A 26,285-nucleotide genomic window follows, 5' to 3' on the forward strand; every position below is an offset into this window, starting at 1 on the left:
TTTTTTTCAACTATATACTATTAGTACTTATTATGATGTACAATATTGAAGTACATTTTAGTGGTATAAAATCAAAGCCCCGGGTCATGACTCGTGAGTAATGATATTATTTTATCTCGCTGTTGTCAGTTTAATAATTGTCATCAAGTTGTAGATCAGATATAATACTGTTGTTTTTATTCTTTTTATCCGCATATAAACAACAAAAACCTTAAAACTAATCCGTTTTATCATTTTCTATATAAATAATCGTTTAAAATACCATATTATACTTTCTGAATAAAATTAAATGATTTCCGGGAGAAATATTCACGTTCACCCCTCCGCCAACTGCAGTTAACTCTTTGCATTTGAGTTGGTATTATACGATAATAAGTATAATGAATAAAAATTAACAATAATTCTATAACGAGTATACAGTTTATACGATAAGGCTAAAAAGGGTTAAATTATATTTTTTGTTACCAGTGGTCGTGAGGATAAGAGTTTTTTTTTTTATATATATTCGTTTATACACTTAATAATATGCAATTATGATATCCAATATTATACCTTAGCTTAACGTTCTCGGTCGTTCATATAATGCGTTGCCGCGTGCACCGTCGGTACCTATTAAAATTGTATTTTTTTTTACGCCAATACCACAAAGGCTGTATACATAAACACGTGAAAAGAATAAAAGCGGATGAACACCCACGATTTTTGAAATGAAACTAAAAATGTACCGTTCTCTTCTCACGTATAAAGTATAATTACCAAATGTCAGCCATATGTATAGGTCCTTATTGTGGCTTATACTGTTGAACTTGAACACTTGTACCTTCCGTTTACATCGTATATACATAGCCACATATTATAGGTGTAGTGTAAAATTTCAAATGTCATCGTATTAAACATAATATTTTTAAATAACGTTTATCAAAACATAATACCATCACCCCGTCGTGTATCTTTATAGTACTGTTTTTTAACAATAAGCCACATTGGCTCTTATATTAAGGAGACGATTAAGATGTATAGTGATGGTCACCTCCCTCTTTGAGCTTTTTCGGTTTTTTCAAATACCTATATATATATATATACGTACATATTTTCTTGGGCGAGGGGTGCTGACGTATCTTCTCGACTTTCGTGTGAAGAACATGATCATGTTCGCCCCTCACCCTCCACCCACATCTTTTCATTAATCAGTAGGTACAGCTGCTGCAGTGTATAGATACGATAAATGTATAATATTACTATACATGAAATAATTGTATAAACGTCGCGGAAAACGCGTTTACGACGAGCATTTTTTTCTTCGGAGATTTCGTCGTGGGAGGCATCGGCAGCGGATGCTTCGACACGGCGCGGTCGGTGGTGGGGTCAGTTCCTACGGAAATGCCGTCGTCGGTGACGTCACGACGTCGATGCGTATTTACGCGGGCGTACGAGCGACGGCGGAGGAACCATTGATCCGATGCTGCGTGTCGTCATCAAAAAACCCCTTTCGCCCGCAATGTGTCCCACGTGCCGCCCACACAAAACTCTTCCGATCTGCGCCGCCTCCGCCAGTTTCCTTTTGTTTTCCTTCCCTTCGCGTATTATACGCCTGCACACGCACACACGCACGCACGTGATGTACGCTCAGACTGTGCTATCACACTCACCCGGCATTACTCCATATCCATGTATATACGTATATAGGGCGTGGAAACGGACTTACGCGTAAATGTAAGTGTAGGCATGCCTACGCGAGTTCCCTGGAAAACGACGACGACGAAAGGGGAAAAACAAAAACGGCGCGTACAAATCGGCGTGTGCATTTATATAAGTCGTATAATAATAGCAACAATACATCTGCAGTCGTCCACTGCCATCCACCAGTGTTGCCAGCGCACACCGCGCCCACCCATACCGCACGGAATGATGAAAATATTATCTTCAGTCGTATAGTGATTAGCGTATATTATGTCCGTTTTGCGGCTTTTACCCGGAACCGACCATGGGAAATCGGAAAACCGTAAATAATCCATTACCCGTATTTTGAGGACAAACGGTTCATTTGGGAATTGCAATAATAATGTAGTATTATTGTCTTTTGAATGCACACGCCCAACTTGCCAAGTGGCAAGCATCACATATACATATAGTAATGGTCGGTGCAATAGATGACAGACAATATTATTATATTATGTAGTAATGTATAATAGGTACCAATGTCGTATAGCAATATAATGTACCATTGTAACTCACTATACACACACACACACGACCACCGTGCCGACACACTCGATTTATCATTATTGTGTGTTCGGTGCGTAGATCTTGTTGCACACACGACCGTGTTCTCTCGAGTGTTAGCTCTCGATGTCTGCAGCGCGATAATAAGAGCAGCCACTTTAATTCAAGCATGTTCCTCCTCCACCACCGTTGATGATTATACGACCTTTCATATTGTCATAATTTTCCAGTTAACCCATCATCAAATTAAGTCAAACGAATAACAAGACCATTCATAAAATAGCTTGACGAGTCGACTGTGCGTACCACAATATTTTTATGTGACACACGCGAAACTTTCAATTATTATTGCCCTTAATATTTTACTTATACTTACCATGTTCGTCTCGAGTATCATATACATATACGTAAAATATGATACTCGACATTTTTCGAAATTATTTATTTATTTGTATCAAGGGAATTATCGATGCCGGAAACTCTAATAAAAATCTGAAAATCTTGTATGACACTTACTCTGGATTCGTAAGACTACTCTGAGTACACATATTATATGCGACGCTCGTCAATGCTATAAAACGCTATACATATAATATATATATATATTTCGTATGGCAAGCAACATCAGTGAAATATTATTGGTAGTGCAGTCAACTTGCCAAACCGCAACGGATTGCCATAATACACACACTAAGTGTTATAACTCTATAGTATACACAATCTACTTATTCTATATCTGTAACCTTTTTAAAATCCGTCCGTAATATAATATTATAAACCAATAAAAGTATAATACAATTTCGTAATATTTATGTATTACAATGTGTTTACACATTCGTATAATATGAAATCGTACACGCGTTATATTATTATAAATCGTAATATTATAATGTAATCGTGTAAAACTATACACGAATTTCAGAACAGATTGTAACGATTTTCGTATTAATTTCATACTTTATAATGATCATTATATTGTTATGATGGCGTACGGTTATGGTTATTTATAATCTATTTTCACAACAACAACAATTAGTCGTATTTGTTAAAATGTATTACAACTATAACAACGTACATGTTTTCATATGATGGAATAGTTGTTGTTATGACATTTAGTAAATACGATTAATTACACAAATTATTCAACTTCAAAACGATTCCATAACACTTATAATTATTTATTACATGATCAATATAATAAAATCTAATTAAAAATTACAATATACATATCGTATAGGTATAATATATAGGTATGTCTGCACAAATTAATTCCTTTTCGAAAAATCAATAATTTATTAAAATGATATAATATCTATCACTCGAAAAACATGTTTATATCGTATGAGTACCATATAAATTATATACACCAATAATTAAAAAAAATTGTTAAATACGTATATAGAGCGTTATGTCAAGTCCTCGAATCATAAATGATTTAATCGGCGTTATGTTAAATCTACGAGTATAAATAGTTTATTACTGATACTTAAATAAATTAAAATTAACAATGAAATTATCGCTATTAATACAATTAAATTAAAAATTAATCAATTTTAATCATTACTTTTGTTCATGTACCGAGTATACGCGCAATCAATTATTCATTTGTGTTTAAATATAAAATACTGCAGTATTTCATAAGTCAATAATAATTTAATGATCGACATCAAAATTACATATTAAGTAATATTATTTTGAAAATTAGTTACTATATTAAACTATTTATATTATAGTAACTATACTATATTATGTAGTTTAATTCTTATTTTCATATTACACGAGTGATACGAGTCAGTGTATTAAAAAACAATAGTAATCAATAACTTATTATTAGTCCACATTTTTTTAATGACATGGTATTATTTTAAAAGCTATATTTATACAACATAATATATTATATAGATGTATAGCTAATAGCTATACACACGATGTAACGGGTGGCCCTAAAAGAACGCGTGTTTCACTTCCGTGACAAAAATATTGAACATCGCGGTCTATTTTATATTACAATATTCCTTCAAGAAACATGTTGTTATTTAAATATACTGTTCAGATAATATAATAATATACGCTCATTATAAAATAAATATTATTATTTTAGCTGAGGGAATGATTATGGTCGCTTTGTTTGAGTTGTTTGACACGATTCGACCTTTTTTGCCACCCCGACCGTGTGAATGTGTCATTTGTTTGTAAGTCAGTACGACTACATTGTTATATTATACTTTACGCACTACGCCTTTTATATTCTTTATATACACTTGATCCGTGCTAGGTACCCCGTATCTTAATAACGATTGTGAATGTTTAATGGCTTGATCCACATTGCAGGTGCTTGTAATTAATATTGTTATTGTTATTTCCATATAATGGGGCCCACTAGTTTGTGCAAATTTGAAAATTGATTTTCAACCGCACCTGAACACTATTTGTAACACGTTGTAAAAAAAAAACCACGACGTTTCAGTCCATTATTTTGGAGTGTGAATAGTATTTTATAATAGGGTTTGATAAATTATTGAAATAAACGATGTGCGAAAACGTGAAAAGTGGTATGATGATGTATTCACAATTGATGTTCAATAGTTTGACAATTTGACCCGCTCGTTGGCTTTTATATAACCAACAATAAAATCGCCTACGCGTTACATAATATACGGTTTTTCCTCTTTACATAAGTGGGTTTAAATCGCATGTACAATCTATTCAATTTCATCGAATAATTACACATTCGGTTCTCAGCTCAAATTTGGCAGGTACAATTTATTAATTAAAATATGATCCAAATTACTTTAATTTTGAATAACTTATTCAGCGGTTTCAGTTGATTTTTTTAACTATTTTTTTCACTAGACCAGCTATATACGTTTTGTATAATATAATGTTTAAGAGAGAAAGGAATAAGGACAATAATGTGCTAATCGTAGAAATCAGTTTTGCTCTACATGCTTATACGGCGTGAAAATATTTTAAAAGAATTCCTTTATAAAAATATAAACGTATATAGGTACACTATACGTATTGTTATTAAATTTTTCAAATAGTTGAGATGTTACAAATGTGATTCATGCCAGTGTCATATTATTATGTATAAGCTTACTTACTATTATTACTATTTATTAGGTAGTTATATTATAGAATTTTATAATATACTAAACATACAATAATCAGTGGGGTGTACTAAGGGAGGGATAAACCTCCCCTTCAATCGAAATTTTTGGATGATTTAATTTATTTTGAGAAAACTAAAATTTCTAGTATCTACCTGTAAATTAATTGTACTTGGGTATAACAAATTATCCTCCATAATAATAAAATAAACAGGGTACATTTTAAAATACTTTTTTTTTTATATTTTAAAGTTTACAGAGTTCCACTGCTAAGGTTATAAGTAAAAATTTATTTTTAATTATTAATTAAATTTTTTTAAATAAAAAACAGATTTGATCTTCAAATATGTATACAATGGAGAAGAAAAGAAAAGATATAAGAAAAATACAAAATACCTTTATAATATTATTTTATTTAATACTGATTAAAAATATTAAATAGTACAGCACTACAGCTTACATTATAATTTATATAATGTGGGTACCTACGGGAATATGAGTATTTCCACGAAGATATTATAGTTATGGACGTGGACGATCGGTGTAATTATTATTTACTTAAGTATTTAATTATTAAAAATAATATCATGAATAAAAATTAGTAACCTATTAAGATAATAAGATGTACGATATTTTGTTATGTTCAAGTGTCACGTCATCCAATATGTTAATTAAAAAATTAACGCCCCCTCCCCCCAGTTCAAATCTAAGTACGCCACTGACTATAATAATATATTTTGTACTGACTTAAATAATATTATTGATTAGGTAATGGTTTATAAATAATCGAACTTATCATTATCATTGATGATATGGTATATACGGTGTAATACAGTATATTGGCTAATATATAGAAGTTTAAATTCAATATCTAATCATAATGTTTTGTTGGTATTATATTATACTAACAACTAATATTAGTATTAAAAAATAATTTTACTTACAAATACTAATACATATAAACATACACAAACAATTTAACATAATACATACATTAACGATGGCCATATAACAAAAAATATAAGTGTATCGAATTATTCTATTAGAGTGATTTTATAATTGCGTTTCGTATGTATAAATATTTATTAACTTGTACACTTATTTTAACTTCTTATACGTTATATAGATAACATACGGGCAACATCTTTATAACTTTATTTAATGTGCTTAAAAATCAAATGTACAACCATATTATTGTGGTTATATACTTATGATAATATGTGAAACGAGCTTAAACGAAAACGCGAGGAACTTCAACCTTGTAAGTGTAAAACAGGTCAGATTCATATTTCTTAATATATAACTAGATCATCATTTTGTATACCTATTTGTATACTTGTTATAATGTCTACATTAATTAATATTAATATGAAAAGGTACATTGTTGTCACTTGTTATATATATTGAGGTTTGGATAATGATATTGTTTTTTAACAAACTTAAATAGGTAGGTTTAAAATGAATATACATTTTTGTTCATGCATCAGACATAAACCTCTGCACATACGTCGCATGAAATTCATATTTTTATTTCCTAGTTATAAGGTTATAACATATTATTATACGTGTACGAATATATGTATAAAACTATAAAAGTGCAGTAACAGTTTATAAGACTCGACCACCTTGAATTTGAAATTAATTCATCGATAATTTTTATATTTTTGTATAGAAGTATTTATAAATAGACAATATTTTCATATACTAAACATCCACTTATCCGTCTAGTCGTCTCACCCATATTCAATGTTTTCAGATAACGACTAATTTAATACCTATCATTACATAGTATTATTTACGTACTTATTTTATATTACTTTTTTGGTCTTGGGTACAATAATGTCCTAATAGGGGTGCGCTAGCCTCTTGTTCAGGGCAACGTGTTATCTTTAAAAAAATGTTATCATTTGTTTACTGCGTTAGTAAATTGAATAATGAAACTATACCCATACAAAAACTGATTCAAATTGGTAGTTTTATAAATAATTGATCAATTATCTTGTTGGATGAGTACAAAATTAAAATTGGTTTTTGAGTGCATCATATTATTCATATATTACCTACTACTCCGTCAATATTTTATCTCATTTATTTTAAAGTCCTTGTTTGGTTTTACTCGTCGTGTCGTTGGAATGTAGTAATATTAAGATAATGTTTGGTAGTTAAATATCTCATAAAAATGACTAATGAAAAAATCGTAAAATTGTTGAAATTTCAATAGTGATAGCAACAATGCATATAGTGTGTTATTATTTAGCATTAGAAATATAAAATTATTAATTGGTTTGGTTATGTGTGATATAAAAAAAAAACTTATGATATAATATTATAATATTGCTAACGTTCTTGTTGATTTTCAAGTATTCGATATGAGGATACGACAAACAGCGTTTTAATAATGCCTTGGACGCTGAAGGAATGCGTTTTATTTAAAAATAAAAACATTATGCGTAACTAATATAGGTATATAGTATTATGTCATCTCCGACGACGACGCGCGACGTCCGCTCTTATTTAAATCGGTGAACAGTCCGAGAACAAAAAATAGCACAGTATGCGCACATACTGTGCACTGTGCAGTGAACGATAATATTATATTATGCGTATTGTGTCTAGTAGTAATAATAACTATCGTGTCTGCGGTGAAAAATCATTTAGACAAACGCCATTTATCATATTATTATTAAATATTATTATTATTCGTCGTAGTGTTGCCGCCACAGCGAGGCATTGCACGTGTCCGTGCAGATAACTGAATTGAAAAATCAATTATTCGGTCGGCAAAACATACTGCGTGCATATTGTAATGCTTGTGTCCTCGAAAACCGATCGGCCGAGTGCACTGGCAGCGGGTCATGTCCTGTTCTGCGGTTAACCGTGCTACGGGTTCTTCCATTTCCTCTGACGAGCTGAAAAAAAAATGACCGATACGCTTCTCTCAAATGCATTGCTGACGGAATATATTATATATAATATTCACAAAAACGATAGACATCATATCGAAATGAAAAAATAAAAATAAACCCCTGGATGAAAACTAAACAAAAGAAACGAACGTTCTACATAAAACGCTGTACTGCAGTATGTAAATTCGCTCCTTACAAAAACAAGGAGCAATCCTAATATTATATTACATAAAAATCGTTTCCGGCGCAAGTATATAGAATAATTATTTATTATTATAACATTTACGACTTGTCGTTTTGGAGGATATCAGTATACCACGAACGTTTGTTACCGCTTACCGCGGTATAGTCGTCGAGTAAAAAATGTACATTAAAGGTATTACGAGACTATATGGGTGCCGCTACTTTGTGTTTGACTTGGCACGGAACACGTTTAGAGTCGTTAGATTGGCACGGCAGTGTTAACAGAATGATACGACTCCATTACATTATAATATCGTCTAAGCTTATATTATTATGGATATTTATATATTATTCAGACGACAGCGTACGGCAGAGGTCGCATCATATTGGAAAACATCTGTTACGACAAAAAGCGAAATTGACAATAGTTCCAAAACTAAAAATCACGAGTACGAAACGGAGACTGTGTATGAACGGTGTAAAACAGTACCAAATCGTTCACAGTATTATTATTATTAATACTGGATTTTACAGGAAGAACACTCTGCAGTGGTATTCCGGTTAATTGTGTGATTTCGGTGTTTGAGTAGTACGATTTGTAAAAACTCTTACCGTGTATACAAATTGCCATTTACCGTGCCATGTTTGTGTACCGTGGACTCTTCACTGAGGTATCTGCACAATATATATATATATATATAATAGATATATATCACTATGTATGGTATAATGGTAGCGAATTAATCGACCGTTCGGAAACGAATGAAAATCGTGTCCTACAAAATGTTCTCGGAAGGTCGAAATAATTGTAATATATTATGTTTTATAAAACGAAAAACAAACATGAACAAGACACATTTTAATCTATATCACGCGGGATGTCCCAGTTTAGTCATTGACGCCACGAACAACGATCGAGTATGATCGCATATAATGGTGATCCTGTAGATCTGTCTAGTTTCTAACGAAGAAAAACGAATCGTTCGAATCTACGTCTTATATTAATACACATACCATCGTGGCATTGTCAATACGTTTATTTTCGAACATAACAGCAAACTCTGTTTAGTGCAATATCATCGACGCACAACAAATGTGCAGATTTTAGCAATAAACTATTAGCTACAACGAACGTCATTTGATATCGGGTTTCTCAAAAAAAAAAAAAAAAAAAAAAAAAAAGAGGAAAAAGAATGCAAATTCGTAACATATAAATAAATACCTATACGTTCTACGTGTATTCATAAAGATACATTGTCGTCGTCGTCGTCGCCGCCGCCGCCACTGAGTGTGAATGTTTGAACCCTCCGGAATAGTCTGAACGCCGATTGGTGTGTGTTCGAGTATTTCCGGTTCACAAAAACGTTGTTTTATATCAGCACCAACCCACCACTAAATTATTGCACGTCTAAAATTGACACAGATTTCAATCATCATACATGACATTAATTTCAGTAGGTGATCTGCGTTGTATTATTGTTGCTATTCGTTGTTTATATTATAATATGCATATAGCGGTCGCCAAATTCCGTTCAAAAAGTCTTGATTCGTTTTGCGAATGAAATCCCTTCCTACTTACCAGCCAACTATCCCAGACGGCTGTTATGAAATCGTACATTCGTGGAACAAATTATTTTTACAAAAGAAACTCGACAACATCGCGAGCACGCCATATTAAAATAATATACTAAAAAATATATTAATATATATGTAGTATAATATATTATGTACTATATTATACAGTATACACTGTATTGATCTGCGGGTTCCCACTGTTAAATTATATAGTAAAGAAACCTGTAAACGTATATTTTACTATATTTGCGTTCTTTCGATCTGTATGCGATATGCGCTGATAAACCGTTTATCTATTCAATAATGTACGCGGAACGCTGGCCATAGTTCGGTAGAGCCAAGGTTGAGGACTCGTGTTGTTTGCGATATTGTAATCGATTTTCTTTTCCATGGTAGGTTTCGTGTTAAATAATTTAATAATCTTATGTTTACATACACGCGCAGTGCACATTTATTTGTAATTGTATTTATTTTCCCGATGAAATATAATACTACATAATATTATGTTGTGGGTACTACGAATTCGATTAGAGCACAATGATTATTAAATCATTATTATTATGTTTATTTTATCGATAGATGAAAAACATTTCAAAAAACAACTAATAACATAATGCGCAAGCTACGTATAATTATTATGCACGAAGGAAAAATAGAAAAACGCGATTAGAAAAATATGCACTTTGAGCACTATATTTTAATCGAACACGCAATCCACGCTGCTAGACAATTCATGGTAATAATAATCATTATAATTTTTACCACTATGGTGGGCAATTTCTAATTATTTCACTATGTCAAAAAAATAATTTTCTCATTTAGATTAAATTCTTTAATTAATAGAAAACATATCGCTAAATTTGATTGTATTCAAAAACCTCTGTCCAGATACCAGTTAGATAAGACTTTAGCGAAAACCTGGAGGCTGGATCTATATGTAAGTCTTAGTTATTTTGATTTTTTTCTTTACACTTCACGTACATAATGTTATTATATCATTTTTATAATATCATCACGTATAATACATGTTTAAATGTATTATATTATCTAAAACGACTACTGATGAGTACGCATCACTCGTAATATTTAACCAGTTTTGAGCGTATGCCCGAATGAAGGGGGTGAGGGGGAGTGAGTGGGTCAGTGACTTAATTTGGGTTGATTCTAGAGCAGGGGGATTAAAAGGGTAACTGGGAGAGATGTGCATTTCATCCAAACTATATAGGTACCCTAAATACAAAATGTTTTCCCGTGTGTATTAAAGGTGCATAATAAAAATGGCTAACAAATGTAAGCAACTATTTGTAACATGTTTTGTTCTCCTCAATATTATTATTTTTTTATCACACTGCAATTAACAACAATCATATTTAACACAATAATCAAATCTAAAAGAAATTATACCAAATAAGAATACAAATTCTTACATAATTTTTAGTGTAATATCTGTCAGTTATATCTATTACACTCTGTATACTAGCCTCCAATTTTTTATGCAATTAAAAAAAAAGAATACTTTTAAACATTTAACATAGGTAAATAAATATTAAAAAAATTTTAATAAACTGAAAAAGTCCTGCGTCATTTCAAATGTCAATTCCAAATTACGTGCACAGCATACAAAAAATATACATGGCCCCTCTCCAATCGTTATTAATTACGCCACTGTCATCTACCACCGAGTACCGACCGTACATTTCGAACGGTGCACGATTGTGTAATAATAATTTAATAATAATAAATTAATAACATATTCTCGCGTAAGGAAAACAGTATTGCATTGCGTATTTCTCTATATTATAACATTATTATGTGGTCCACTACGGCGAAACGTCTACGATAATGTTGGAATTGGAACTGGTTGGGGGGGGGGGGCATCGGCGAACGGGAAAACAACGCTTGTGTGTGCAACGGGTATGGAGAAAAAAAATACAAATTCGCCATAAACCGTCGAGGTTACCCGGTTGATTATCGCGTTGAAATCGAGAAAAATTTGTTTCATAATAATGTTATTATTATTGGTTCCTCCGCTGTGACTGAATCAATGGCCAAGGGACGACGAGTCGTTTACGATGGCAAGGAAGAGGATGTCAAGAGGCGTCGGAGAACAGTGAAAGAAAACGGCCCGCGACAAAGGGATTAAGAAACTCGTCGGGGCCGCCGTGTTTGTGATTCATCGTCGACGTGAACACATATTGGCATATCGCTCCTGCGTCATTCCATAGGATGCACTATGCATTATGCACATGCAGCTCACTATGCATCTACTCCTTGTTGGAGACAAGATCCGACGATTGACCTCTTCCGCGGAAGAAAAATGCCGTGGTCACCCGGCCAAAAACAAAAAGTGTGACATTTCGAATATTATGATCCGTTCGTATGGCATCGGTATTAGTGGTATAGGCAGTAACGAGTGATGACGATCGCGTTATGTGTTTTGTCGGCGCCGACGCCGACCTTACGCCGACAGCCTTGTCATTGAACCGAGAAATACCAGTTCTATTGTTGTGCGCGAGGTTTTATTTTTTTTTGTCTCCGCTCGCGCAATCCTCGGTAAAAGTTTGACGGCCGTTCACCGATTTTTTTTCCATTCTATATAATATTATTATTTTCATACCTAGTCGTCACCCTCTGTCTGCCTCTCGTCATAGAAGGTAGGTAGGTCTTCTATACGTGCGCCGCCGTTTTTTTGTTTTTTTTCTCCTATTCCATTATAATACGCTATACATATTATAAATGTGTACCCCGGGCCTGTGCTCTTCAATTACGAATTATATCCGGCCGAGGCAGCGGCGGCGGCGGAGGAGGAACCGATAATATAATATATTATTATTATTATTATTATTATTATTATTATTACCGGGCCTCCGCGTATACCGTTATAACCCGGACCGAGGCCGTTCATTATAATCATCAACGTGCCACGTACACACGCGCACGATCGGTCGTGCTATCGCGAACTATGCGCACTCGCGGCTACACGCACACACATTCGCACAACGTAGCCATTGTGTAGTCGTGTCCGTGTGAGTGTGTATGTAGAATAATATTATTGTGATGTTACATTATTATTTTTATCCGTCGCGAAATCGTCGCGCGACGATATTTTACGACTGCGTGCGCGTATTATGTTAAACGAAATTATAGGAAACTACGACGCGTCTCCTGCTGTAAACCATAATAATAATATAATATTATACGATATTAATATAATGGTATAATACTATTTTTCGTTTCGCATGCGTGCGGACATAACGTATCTAGATGTACACTTATGATGTGTATAGCCATCCCGAAACCCTTTTGTCCGCGACCGACTCCACACTCCACGGTGTAAATACAACGTGACACGTTTATTATGCATAGTAATAATAATATATTATGTGATTAAACTGCGTGTATATAATATACAGCGGAATTATAGATTATGTATATAATATGTTACTATATAGCGCACGAGAATACGAGATCCTGCGAGTGTGCGGATATTACTGAAATAAAAGGGAAACTGCGACGAGACGATTATTTTAACGAGCTCTCTCTCACTCCTATTTTTTTTTCTATGCCCGTTCCACAACCCCCTCCCACCTACAGTCACAATTAACGTACCTAATCTATTATACATCGCGCGAGACAAAACCGCGTTTACCGTTGTTGCTTGTTACGCAGTGCCCACTCCACTCCCATTGATTTTCATAATACAAATCGAATTTATTATATTGGTTAATGGTTATAAGCACTTATCACTGATTAGTTTATAGTTTATAACATATTATTATTCTTATAAGAAAGTCATAAAATAGTAAACTATTTAGTCAATTTTAAAATCAATGGTGCCGACAATATACTACTTATACATTTTATTATTTTAAATTTCTATAAGCCATGTGCATTTATTTCGGTAGGTCTGTTGACGAACGATAAGCGTCTATACATAATATAACGATGCATTAGATTGGAATCGGTCGGATAAAATAAGACAAATTGATGTTTTACGTTCCTTGTTTATTATTTACGTGCACGCGTCAGTGGGAATTTATATTGATTTTCCATTTTGTGGGTGTGATTCGCGTGTACATTCTGAGAAAAAGTTATAGTATTATTAATATTTTACCGGCGGTGACACGATAACGAAAGTCGAAAAGAGTTGTAAACACTATGTGTATAGTGTGCAGTGTTGTGTGTAGGTAGGTCAGTATTATTTAGGTGAACCATATTATAATATAGTAGTAATAAGCGACTATATACGTTCCACGTAGCTTTATTATTATTGTTGAACAGTTGTAATAATATTGACAATATTGTGTTGTTGTTATAAAATGTATATTATGAGCAGTTTGAGAATTCCGATGTATCGATCAGCAAACTTTAGACTAAAGAGTATAGATGAGAGTGGAGAACCCACGAATACTACAATATCGTCCCTTAATGCCGTTTTCTTCGAACACTGACAACATCAATGTCGTTTTGAGACATAATATAATTATTGGGAATTCAGTAGTTCTGCACTAGTGCGCGAAAACCTTTATACACATAGCACGGCAGACTTAGTTATACGCGCGACAGTTGTAATCAACACAGATAACGTAAATAGTCAAATATTCGGGGGGGGGGGGCTGTTGTAGTTGTTCTGCAGATATTGGTAAATCGTAAATGGCTATATACCTGATTATGATGGCTTATAGAATGTCTCTGCACTTCGTAGACTAAATTATATATTCGGTTTAGTACTTTTAGGTACTTTGATAACATTATATAGAGAAAACTGCACCTTTGACCCTTAGATTGCGTCTTATCACCCACCCAGTCGTACAACGACCGATTAACCAACAAGAGCGCGTAGCGACTAGTTTATTCAAATCGAATGTTTTTCTGTCTCGCCAATACGTTTATTATATTTTGTAATATAGCTGTTCCCACTCATCAGCTTTCGAGCAGTATAATAATATAATATGTATATTATATTATAAATATATACTTTTTGATTTGAATACGTCCCGCCCAAAGTGGTAGTTAAGACTTAGATCTAGGCAATATTTTCAAAATGATTATTGGTGAAAGGAAAGGTGCTATGAATTATGATATTTTAATATTATCGTTAATCGTTATCACTCCGCTTAATTTGAAAAACATATTTTCTTTATAACAGAAATAAAAAATATAAATAGTAAATTATTTAATTATAAAAAAATGAATAACTTCATTACATTGCCTTCTAAAATACTTTGATTATATTCAACGATTTATAGATGATATATAAACAATATCTTAAACTGTGATTTACAAATATTAACATTTTAATTTAATTTCGATTTGTTAAAACACAAGTGGGGCAAATTAAAGTATTGGGGACACTACTGCGCACTATCCTCCTACCGTGTTGTTTCTGCTGCAGCTCGCCATTATTGTAAAATGTCTTTGAAATAGTATTTATAATACGTTCATCGTTTTTTTTAATGTTTTGTCATATTATATAATATCGAATAGGTAGGTAACCTTTGCACAACGGGAATATAGGTATATCATAGCAATGATAGCAGGTCAGCTTCATGCAGCTGTTAAACCTTAACTGAACACGCGTCGAACTGTTTTACCCACATGCGATGAAATATCTCATTCGTTCTTCTTTTACTTTACCCGTCACTAACATTTCACTCGACAATTTTAAGGCATGTGATTTCTTAATCTTATTGCACGCAGACAAAATCCATCTATTCCGCCTACACGCACAGCGATTCCGTCTATATAGGACAAAATATAATAGTAATTATTTATCTACCTGGTCATCCCCTTGCTTCGTTATCAGGTCCATTATGATACAATATTATGCCTTATATTCCATATATATATATATATATATATATATATATATATATATATATATATATATATATATTTGATAACTACGAAATTCTCAATGCAGTTTTCCGTCAATTAAACATTATAATATTACATAGAGAGTGAAAAGATAAATTACGAATTCGTATACATGTATATAATTACCAAATACCTTAATACCTATCAACATTCAACATAATACAACATAGGTAATACGTATGATAATAACATCGTCTCAATTTATAATGTTGAGAGAATGACGTAATATTTAATAATTTCACTAAAAGAAAAGTAATAAATAGTAAAAAATTCTTTTAAACCACACGTTTTGTAAAAAATATAATTCGTTGATGACTAATTTAACGGTTTTTTATTTTTGACGTGTGTGAGTTATTCCACATTGAATTTTAATTTTATATATAAACATACTTTCATTATTAACTTCTATAAAAAAAAAAAAAAATTGTTTATCTTTATATTGCCCGGAATAATTTTAGCCAATAAAACTAAGAATATGCACAGTCCAATGCCGTGTTTCAGTTATCAATATAAACGATCCGATTTCATGATTGTTTTAGCATTTTACTAAATGATAAATAGTAAAAATTTATTGCATAAATGCATAATTTGTTAATATTCGTTTAAAAACTTATAATTGCTAACTTAAAATTGATTAAATTTAATCCGAAATTTTCCATTAATTTTCCAAGAAGTTATTGAAGTTATTGATCATTTCGTAAGTGAATAAGTAATGAAAAATAAAACATTGACTTCATATTCATTGCGTGCGAAAAATACTATAATTTTATTATAGGTAGTCTATTAGTAAAATTAACGTCAATCGGTATAGAATAAACAAAATTCGATGTTTGATTTCGAATGTGAATTCGTGTTTTAGTGTAATAAAATTTTCGGAGTAATTAGCCATCTTAATATACATTATTACATCAATCGAAACGTCGACTTTGAAATACGTGTGGTTGAAGGGGACCTAAATACCTTTTTCGAGTAAAAAGCAGCAGCAGAAATAGTGTTAGTAGTAGTAGTTGTAGTAGTAATAATGTAGTAGGTATTATCAGTACCAGTAATAATAGTAAGTATTTGTAGTAGCAGTATAGTGATCGTATAATATATAGTATAAGCAGTAATATAAGTGTATATATAAAAAATCAAAAAAAAATCGATCTCCACTATAAAGAAGCCTATATTATATTGTGCATAAACAATTCCGACGATTTCTCGACTGTGGTGGTGTTGTCGGCACAGACAAAGCGGTTTGAATAGGTTTTTTTTATTTCATTTTTTTTTCTAAATGAAATCAAAAGTTTAATAAAGAAAACGCGTGCGACTTTTTTCCTCAGTCTCTCTCTATACCTCTGCAGTACAATATCTGGTCCCCTACTTTCATATATATATATATATTGTTATACCTTATACGTGATGCATACATAGAAAAATAATGATCCATCCCAACTACGTTTATTATATTAATCCAACGGTCGTGCCCTGCATTTCGATCGCAGACGGTCAACAGTGAAAAAGGCAATACGTCGTGTTAAAAAAAAAAAAAAAAACAACACTTAAACACCAAAGAAAACCAAACTACTAGGTGACGATCACTGACTAAAATTAAAATATAACTTAATTATTTTTACGATTCATCATTTTATTATGCACAACTTGCGATATTATTCAGGTACGCGTCCCGCCAGCGGCTTAAATTAATTCCACGCGGGTCTCCAAATAGATTGAAATCATCGTCGAGAGAGCTGTAGACATGCTGTAGAATACTTCGGGTTTTTATTTCTGTGGAGGTTGTCGTCCACACGCACACAGCACTCGACTCTTATACATATTATATTATATAGATATATATATATAGTATGCTGCTATATGAGTGTACGAAATGAATGATCGGTCTGGAATTTTGTATTATTTTTTATTTTGTTATCCTTTTGTCGAGTGTTTTATAATCTCCCTGCGGCGGCGGCTCGAGAAAAAGGAGTGCGCAACGTATATTTATGATTATTGTTTTTTTTCTGATTTTTCTTTTACTTTTTAATGTGTTTATTTTATTATATAGTTGGTCCCGTAGTGCAGGGTGAGGTGACTTTATTTCGAACGATGTACCTATACTTATTGTTATATATTATATTATATACACGGCAAATTTGTACGTGGCTCGGTCAACGCTCATTAAATTGTTTCAATAACATTATATTTACCCGCCTCAATATCTTATTTCATACAGATATAAATATATATTATATATATATACACCTAACTGTAAACCCAATAGAATATTATATGTATTTCTATCGTTTATATATACGTTTTGAAGACCAATCTGCCTGTTGGGAAATCTTCGAAAAGCGGCGTTCGCTATACATAGATATAATCGTACAATATACAATATAAGAAATCTGTGCTTATAAATTATAATATATATATATATGGTGAAGCAGCTACAATACAAAGTGACTTTCTAAAAGATTGAAAAATAAATCGTATCATTTCGCCATTACAATAATAATAATAATTGTTGTTGTCAACGTTATGTAACTTCAGTGACGCGCCACGGTGGTGATACAAACGTGCTGAATTATATAGGTATAGGTATCATGATAGTACATTTACCTATACTATACCTAATTTATCAATATCGCCATGGATTTTTCAAAAAAATTACTTCCTACCTCTGGTGATTATTCTGCGTCAGTCTGTATACAGCGTTTCTCCCTAAGTTTTTAATGACGAGATGTGTGCGTTTAGCGCTGCAGAATCAAAAGATTTCCGTAACACTTTCTGGCTCCTGCGCTGTAGGGTATTTTTAGCTTCGTATTATGTAAATATAACTTTCTCAATCCATCTGTTTACCTGTATAAGTTGTGTGTCTCAATGTCACAATCCTGTAGGTAAACCGCTTGGCGCAAGCTATCGCCGACAGTCGCCGGTGTCGTAGTCGATCGATACAGAAAATGATCCGCGCGGGTGGTGGGTCTTTCACGCGACGAGAAAAGGTTTTATCTCGTTTCGTTTTGCAAAACTCACTTAATTCGAACACACCCGAATTTCAACAAAATATATACTGAGAAACTCCGAGACTCACGCCAGTGTGCCGAGAAATACATGCAATGTAATTTATTTACGCGATGGGAGACAAACGACCGCCGCGAAAGCTCTTCTTTTAACTGACAAATATATGTATTAAAATTTCGAAGAACGTAGAGAATTCGTTAGATTATTATACAATCTTACTTATATGTATTACACAAAAGGTCAGTAACACTGCAGCAGTTTTGTAGCGATGGGTGTACGAGAAGATATATTATTAAATTTACTTTCCCCGCGTCTATGCTGGTGATGCTCATTTAAACTCTCCAATTTAAAACATAATCTTTAACTTTTTAAAAACTATAACCATTGAGTGCATTTATTTTATACGTAAAACTTCCTAAAAAAAATCAGCTGCTGTCCTGGTGTAGATTTATTGAGTAAATATCATACAGTCGTTAGTTACTATATAGTTATAACTAAATAACTTAGTAGGTAATAAAAAGTCAGAAATGTTTTTTTGAATGAAAAATTGTTATTATAAAACATACAACTATCAGAGTGTTGATCAAAGCCCAAAGGTATTCTGCAAGATAAAAAACTTATTTTATCTATAATTGTTATAATATTTTTAAATTATTTATCTAAAATTTTTCATACGTTTGAAATCTAAGTCATAATCAAAGGGATAATGTAGACAAATTAGTTTATTTTATATGTACAACGAAAAAATTATTCTGATTTCGTTTTGACGTTTTTTATTCATAACTAAAATATTATATATTTTTTCATGTATATATAATCAGGTTTTAACATATATATTGTAACCTGAAGGTAGTAAAGGTAATATATTGTATAAACACAAAATATAAGCGGTATATACAACATTACCTATACTAACCTAACCTAAGTATATAACTAACAAACTCTTAGATAAAATTCAAATTCCACGCAATACGCATTTTATAATGTATAAGCACATTGCTACATTATAATGTAAGTTTCGGTGTATCATGTGATGTCAGCGTGTGGTTTAACTGTACTGTACAATATTGTGATAGCTTAGACTTATATAGCTGCTTATACCAAGAAAGACCTATGTTATAGTCGCGTGTAAACGCACGTGCATTTTTAGTGCACGTGTCGGACAGGTGTTATATACATGTGTCTTCGTCACGGTCGTTCCAATGTAGTCATAATATATAGTCTAGAAAAAGGTACGCTTATACTATATGCACACTGCATACACCACTCATCCCAACGGTTTTTAAAAAACAAGTCACCCATTTCTTTGTTAAAGTTATTATGTGTAGGTACCTAAGCTTGTGTTGTTTTACGCGTTCTACCACCGGGAAAGTTCACAAAAATTATATCACGCATAATAAACTATTTATATATATATATATACATACTTTTATGAAACATTATATGTCTATATTATTATGCTGTCGAAAATAAAATATATAGGTAATGCGTATAAAAATTTTTGTCCATTTTCCGTTTTGGTGCAGTTGAACATTTTGCAAGATTCATTGTTCATTTCAATCTTAACTAATTGACCCGGGAGGTTCATGGTGGCACATTATATTATGACGATTGCCGGTGAATAATAAATAATTCTGTACAGACGAGCGTCTGCAAGTCACATCGACTGGTCACTATACTACATATTAAATTGAATTAACCGCTTGCAGATGCATAATATTGGATCTGACATATATATATGACATTGGTGACTCGGAAAAATATGTGGAATTGAGCAACGAAGAAGAAATTGTACAGGAAAAAGACAATATCTTACATTATAGGTATACTATACTCTAGCCTCTATAATAGCTTTGTATGATTGGTGACTATGGAACAGTATGAGATGAAGAGTAAAATCAAACGCTCGTTGATATTTTTTTGATTAACTATAAGAAAACTTGTTTTACTATTTATAGCGTATATCGTTTTAAACGGATTAAACTCTGATGTCATTAAATCCGTCTTTGAGGAACATGGCACAATAGTCAATAACGCTGTATATTATACGCCCTGTACTGGTACTTTAGTAAACGTAATTAGATCGAAAACGACGTGGGAGCAGACATTTGATGTGCGGGCTGTAGTGCTATACTCTATATATACATAATATATTATATATTATATATATTAGTATGTTACCGACAATGTGAATAATTGAAAAATTATGCATAATGCTGCATGGTTTTATGCAATATTGAATATATGCGTAATATAATAATTATGTATACATTTTATAAATCAACTTGGATTATATATAATAACTAGATAATTCATAGAATTATTCTTATATTATTATGGTAATAGGATATAATCAAAATTATCTATTTGCTTATAATTTGTATTTTATTTTCAAATTTGTTATCATAGAAGTTATACTTAGAATTTAAATTTAAATTATTTTTTACGCGTCAGAAAAATACTCTTGTTTCTGTACTTGTGTACCAGTTGATTGTTGATTAACCACTGTGAGGTTGAAACTTTGTCGACAATCAATAAGATTATTGCATTTTTTATTTTTATTTTTGATTAAGTTCAAAATTCAAAATGCCATCCTGAGTACTAAGCTGATAGTAGCAATTTTCAATCGTGTCGTGTTCTACTATTTATAACTATATACTCATCATTTGCAAAAAATACTGTATTTTTAGCCAATTTTCGAAAAAATTGTATTACTTTTAATACAATTTAGATAATGTAGGCATCATAATTTCATAAATATTGTATTTTGATATTAGACCTTGTTATTGTTGACTCTTTACGAGGCCGAATAGACCGATGGTTAGATGGCAAATGCAATATGACATCTGTATAATATGATATTCAGTTTTTGATTATTTGATTAAAGTCACAGTGTCATAGATAGTAAAGATATGGATAGGCTACGCCTATATTAAATATATTTGAGGCCGCGTTCCCGGAGGAGAGGCAATTGAGGCCCTTTTATCAATGCTTTTACATCGATAGTCGATACTCGATATAGGTATTCTTATTTGGCCTCAATTGTACCCCTTAATTCCCACTGATAAGACCGTTATGTCCTATCCATATCATCTATGGTCACAGTACAAGCATAGGCGCCCGTAGGAGAGGGCAAGCTGGGGCATTTCCCCCCTTGGCTTTTCAAAATATTTTTGAAAATGTCTTAAGATAAATTTCTATAATATACTATACAACAAATTTAAAGTATAAAATAAGTTGTAGTATAATAAAATATAATATATTGTATACGAGTATAATAACAAAGGTTATTATTTTAAAACACCTAGTAAAATTATAATATTTATCCTCAAATCATAACATTGCCCCCCCCCCTAGAAAAATTTCTGCGGGCGCCTATGAGTACAAGCTTTCTTCCTATTATCCGATTAGTTAGTAATAACTAACATTGCCATTTTGTGTACTATCAGGTACTTCAAACCTCATTAATTTTAATATCTTAATCAAATAATTAATTATTTGCTTTGCCTTTGCTACTTTGAGCATTGTACATTACATACTTAGTCAATGCAATAATTATGTACATTGATTGGTATTTTTAAACATTATGCATAATGTGAGAATATTCACATTACGGATAATATGCGATATATTGTATGATATTATATAAAATTCACTTGATGTATTTTTTCTTCGTTCCTTGAAAATTTGTTATAAACATTAATTTTATCATACCCGCTAACATGATATTATAATATATATATTATAATATTATAATATTATATTGTATAATAGTATATTGCAATAGAATTGTGTTTACTCAGGTGTCTGCGATTCTCGTTATTATATGCATACTATATCTAGAAATGGTTTATACTACATGACTTCATATGTAGGTAATCGTTTGAAAATTACGTTAAAAAATAATAATTATTAATTACGGACTTACGGTTGAAAATAAATTGGACCAAAATTGTATATCTTTTCCTGCATTGTACAGTCTAATATAATAGATTCTATTAAATAGAATAATCAGGATAAAAAAAACAAACATTATTCTCGTATCTTATGGTTTATCATTTATGTTTCAGTGGCTACTTGTCTGTGCCATCTCGTCACGATGGGATCAGTGTATAACTATTATGGCCGTGGCCTCGCGTCAGTCGATCGAATTTTCTCATAAGACCCTAAACAAATATTATTATAATTTTACTATTATTTATTAGGTAGGTATATACAATTATTTTTTAATGATTCCTCAGACTCGACATCAACGTCATCGGATGCAAGATAAAAAAAATACAATTGCGTTATATATATATATATATATATATTAGAGTGTAATATTCAAGGTCGTATTGTGAAAGTAATGACAAAACTAAACATTGAAAACTGGTTCGAATCTATAAATATTTTGAACTCGGATACGTAACAACTATGTAACAAAAAACTTCGGCGAAAAAAAATGAGAGAAAAATACCCCATCAGGAGTGCGTGCGTGTATACGTCTTACGTAAGAAGAAAACGCTCTTTTGTGCATTGAAAATAATAAAACTCATCCCTTTCGATTTTTCAAACCTTAACGATAAATTACGAATTTACCACGCGCCCACTATGCCCACACACTGTTGTAAGCCCGTGCGTGCAGTATGTACGGGGTGTTAGGTCATTTCTTCCGGGCCGGCGGCGGACGTTTTACGACTGTTTTGAAAACCGACACAATATACCGTCAAAAATCGAGTGAACGCTCACAAAATGTCGCATTGATGGTTTAATGATATACGTTGTTTTCGTGTTTGTTGTCGAAAATATTTATCGAAACGCGTCATGACTTGTTTACCGGTCTGTAAATGGTGAAAAACAAATATTTTTTTATTGTTATTCTCGTTGTAATCGTTGTCTCGCACATCGTAATAGAGCAACCTACTGCAATAATCTGTACGCATCAAACCATTATCAACATCATCGTGTTTACGAAATCGCCGACTTTAAATTTACGCAGTGCTATAGAGAGTATATTAAGTAGACAACAATTGAATTGACGGACGAGAAAAAAAATTCTACTAAAAACAAAAACTCGATTGCGTAGCTCGATATTAAATAGTGGTTTTGAAGTTCTATAGCGTTGGTTTTTCTTGTTTAATTTGTTAGTCGTGTAATTACCGTATTAAATCCATCAACATATTATTCCATATCATACAGTAGTTGTCTACCAGTCTACCACAACACAGTACAACTAATATAGTCACGAATTATAAACGTTTTTTTCGACAATTATTAATTGTTATTGTGACTCAGTCGAGTAGTTGAGTAGTATAATATTACGAATAAGCATATATTATTATCATTTATCAGTAAGCATATAGATACTATTTTTTTTTCGGATCGTAATCGTTTGGGACGACGTATAGGTATTATTAATATTATCGATGTTTAACATTGTTAATTTGTCGATAATCTGTAGTTTGAAAAAGCCAAATCAATATACAAATAATACACTTGTCTTATTCAATGCATTTTGATAACGTACTATCATTAATATAATGTACACACGCTGTACTGTTGTGTAACTATATACACATATATATATAGAATATACAAAATATGGATCACTGACCCCGTGGGCATTTCAAGCTTTCTACAATCGTTTTATAAACGACTAAAGGGGTTATTGGCTGTGCTGCGAAAGGGCCACCGGGACTACATTAATAGTATCGTATTTATGGGTTGATATGTGGGTGGGTAAGGGGGGAGAAAAGACAGTCAGCGTTCAAAAGTCGCAAACAACGAAACGCAATCATATCTTTATGTAATATTACACACGTTTATTTTAAATTTATTTTCATAGCAGGTAGGTATCTATTAAATGTGGCAACTATAATAATAGTCGTATCGACAATGCGAAAACGGTGACGTATCGTCAAAACTGGAGTTTTTTTTACACTCCGTTTTCGTACATAAAGCACGGCCCGCGTCCACACCTGAGCACGCACAGACCGAGCACGTGTGCTCATGTTGTACGTTCTACAAATTTGCATGATTTTAACGCACAGCGAACGCGAGCCGAGTCGGTGGGCTCGGCGTGAGCACACATGCTCGGTCTGTGCGTGCTCAAGTGTGGACGCAGCTTAATACACGTAAACACCGTTACGCGTCGTCCCTGCCGTCCCCGGGTCCGTTATATCCGTTTGCGATTAGCATACCTATTTGATAATATATCGCGAGCGATTTCTGGTCGCGACACATCATCGATCGCCGTCGGCCGATCATCATCGGCGTCGTCGGTAGCAGGAGCTCTCGGCGATTATGCGCGTGGAAGAGTGTGGGGGTGAGTTTTTTTTTTTATTTCGGTAAACTTTTCACTTGTTAATCGGCCGTGCACCGCGATCGCTCTGTACAAACACACACGCGCGCGCGCCCCGCCCCACCACCCGTCGCCCGACCCATTATATTCCGTCCCACTTCACGTCCGATTACAACTGTGCGCGCGCCTGTGTGTGTGTCCTTTACCGCCTGCCCGAGACGTGCACCGCCGCGTGTACTCCCCACTACTAACAGCCGTCCGTTCACTATAGCGTTTTCCCCGGCGCTCGCGTCCATCCCCTCCACGATTCGTTCGACGATGGTGGTGGCGGCGTCGGCGGGTGGCGGTGTACATACACCGCTAGCACCGGCGCGCTCCTCTCTCACAACGGCAGAGGCGGCGGACACTCAATATGGCTTCCGTACTACTGGTCTCCGGTCGCTCGTCCGTTCCGTAGCAGTAAAATTAATTTTTTTTAAATAATAAAATTTTTTAACGAAATTGATAATCGTTGTTTTAAAATAAAAATTTTAAATATCTAAAATATTTGCGTGATCGCCAATGGGGTCGCCGCCCTCGAGTGTAACATATTTTTATTTCATGTAAATCGGTTCGCGAGTGTGCGCTAAAATCTGTGGCCATATCGTAAAAGTGTGTGTGTATATATGTGCACTCTTTCGATTTTATGAAATATTTTAGTAAGTGTTTGTGTTGTGTTCCGAGTGTACGGTGGTTGCTGTCGTATGCGACGCAGTGCGTACGAATAGTGAATATATTATATAATTGATGTGTAGATCTTTGTGGCTTTATAAAGTTGTTAGGAGTCGTCGAGTGTCGGTGGTGTGAATCCGTCGTCGGCGTCTCTGTGTCCGATGTCCATTATGTCGTTTTTCTGAATCGCTTCGGAGAGACCGAATCGCTGCTGTTGCTGCTGTCGTTTTCGTTGTCATCACCATGAATTATCGTCCAAAACCCAATCCTTTCGATGGCTTGAGGAATTCTCCGTCTTCGCATAACCGCGGAGGACTCAGCTACATGACTACGTGAGTTCTTTTAGCGTAAATATTTCGCAACAGTAGCCGCACCCATCGCTCCACACAAGTCATGGAAACGTAGGTCCTTCGCCGT

The 26,285-nt window shown here is 33.2% G+C and overlaps 1 protein-coding gene across 4 annotated transcripts in view; it reads left to right on the top strand.

The window, feature by feature from the left end:
• The window catches only part of LOC107164322 (uncharacterized), a 149,772-nt gene that overhangs the window by 66,983 nt on the left and 56,504 nt on the right, over positions 1 to 26,285 (top strand). The window contains exon 1 of one of the 4 annotated variants that reach the window (XM_015512096.2): positions 25,558 to 26,200. The exons of the other annotated variants lie outside the window; for them this stretch is intronic. Within the exon in view, the coding sequence (XP_015367582.1) occupies positions 26,112 to 26,200 (89 nt within the window). The 5' untranslated portion in view covers positions 25,558 to 26,111. Of the gene's footprint in view, positions 1 to 25,557; positions 26,201 to 26,285 lie in introns of those variants that run through there. 4 annotated transcript variants of the gene reach the window in all.

The sequence above is a fragment of the Diuraphis noxia genome, unplaced genomic scaffold, assembly GCF_037042655.1.
Source record: "Diuraphis noxia isolate RWA-SAM2 unplaced genomic scaffold, SU_Dnox_SAM2 contig0003, whole genome shotgun sequence".
Classification (NCBI taxonomy): Eukaryota; Metazoa; Arthropoda; class Insecta; order Hemiptera; family Aphididae; genus Diuraphis; species Diuraphis noxia.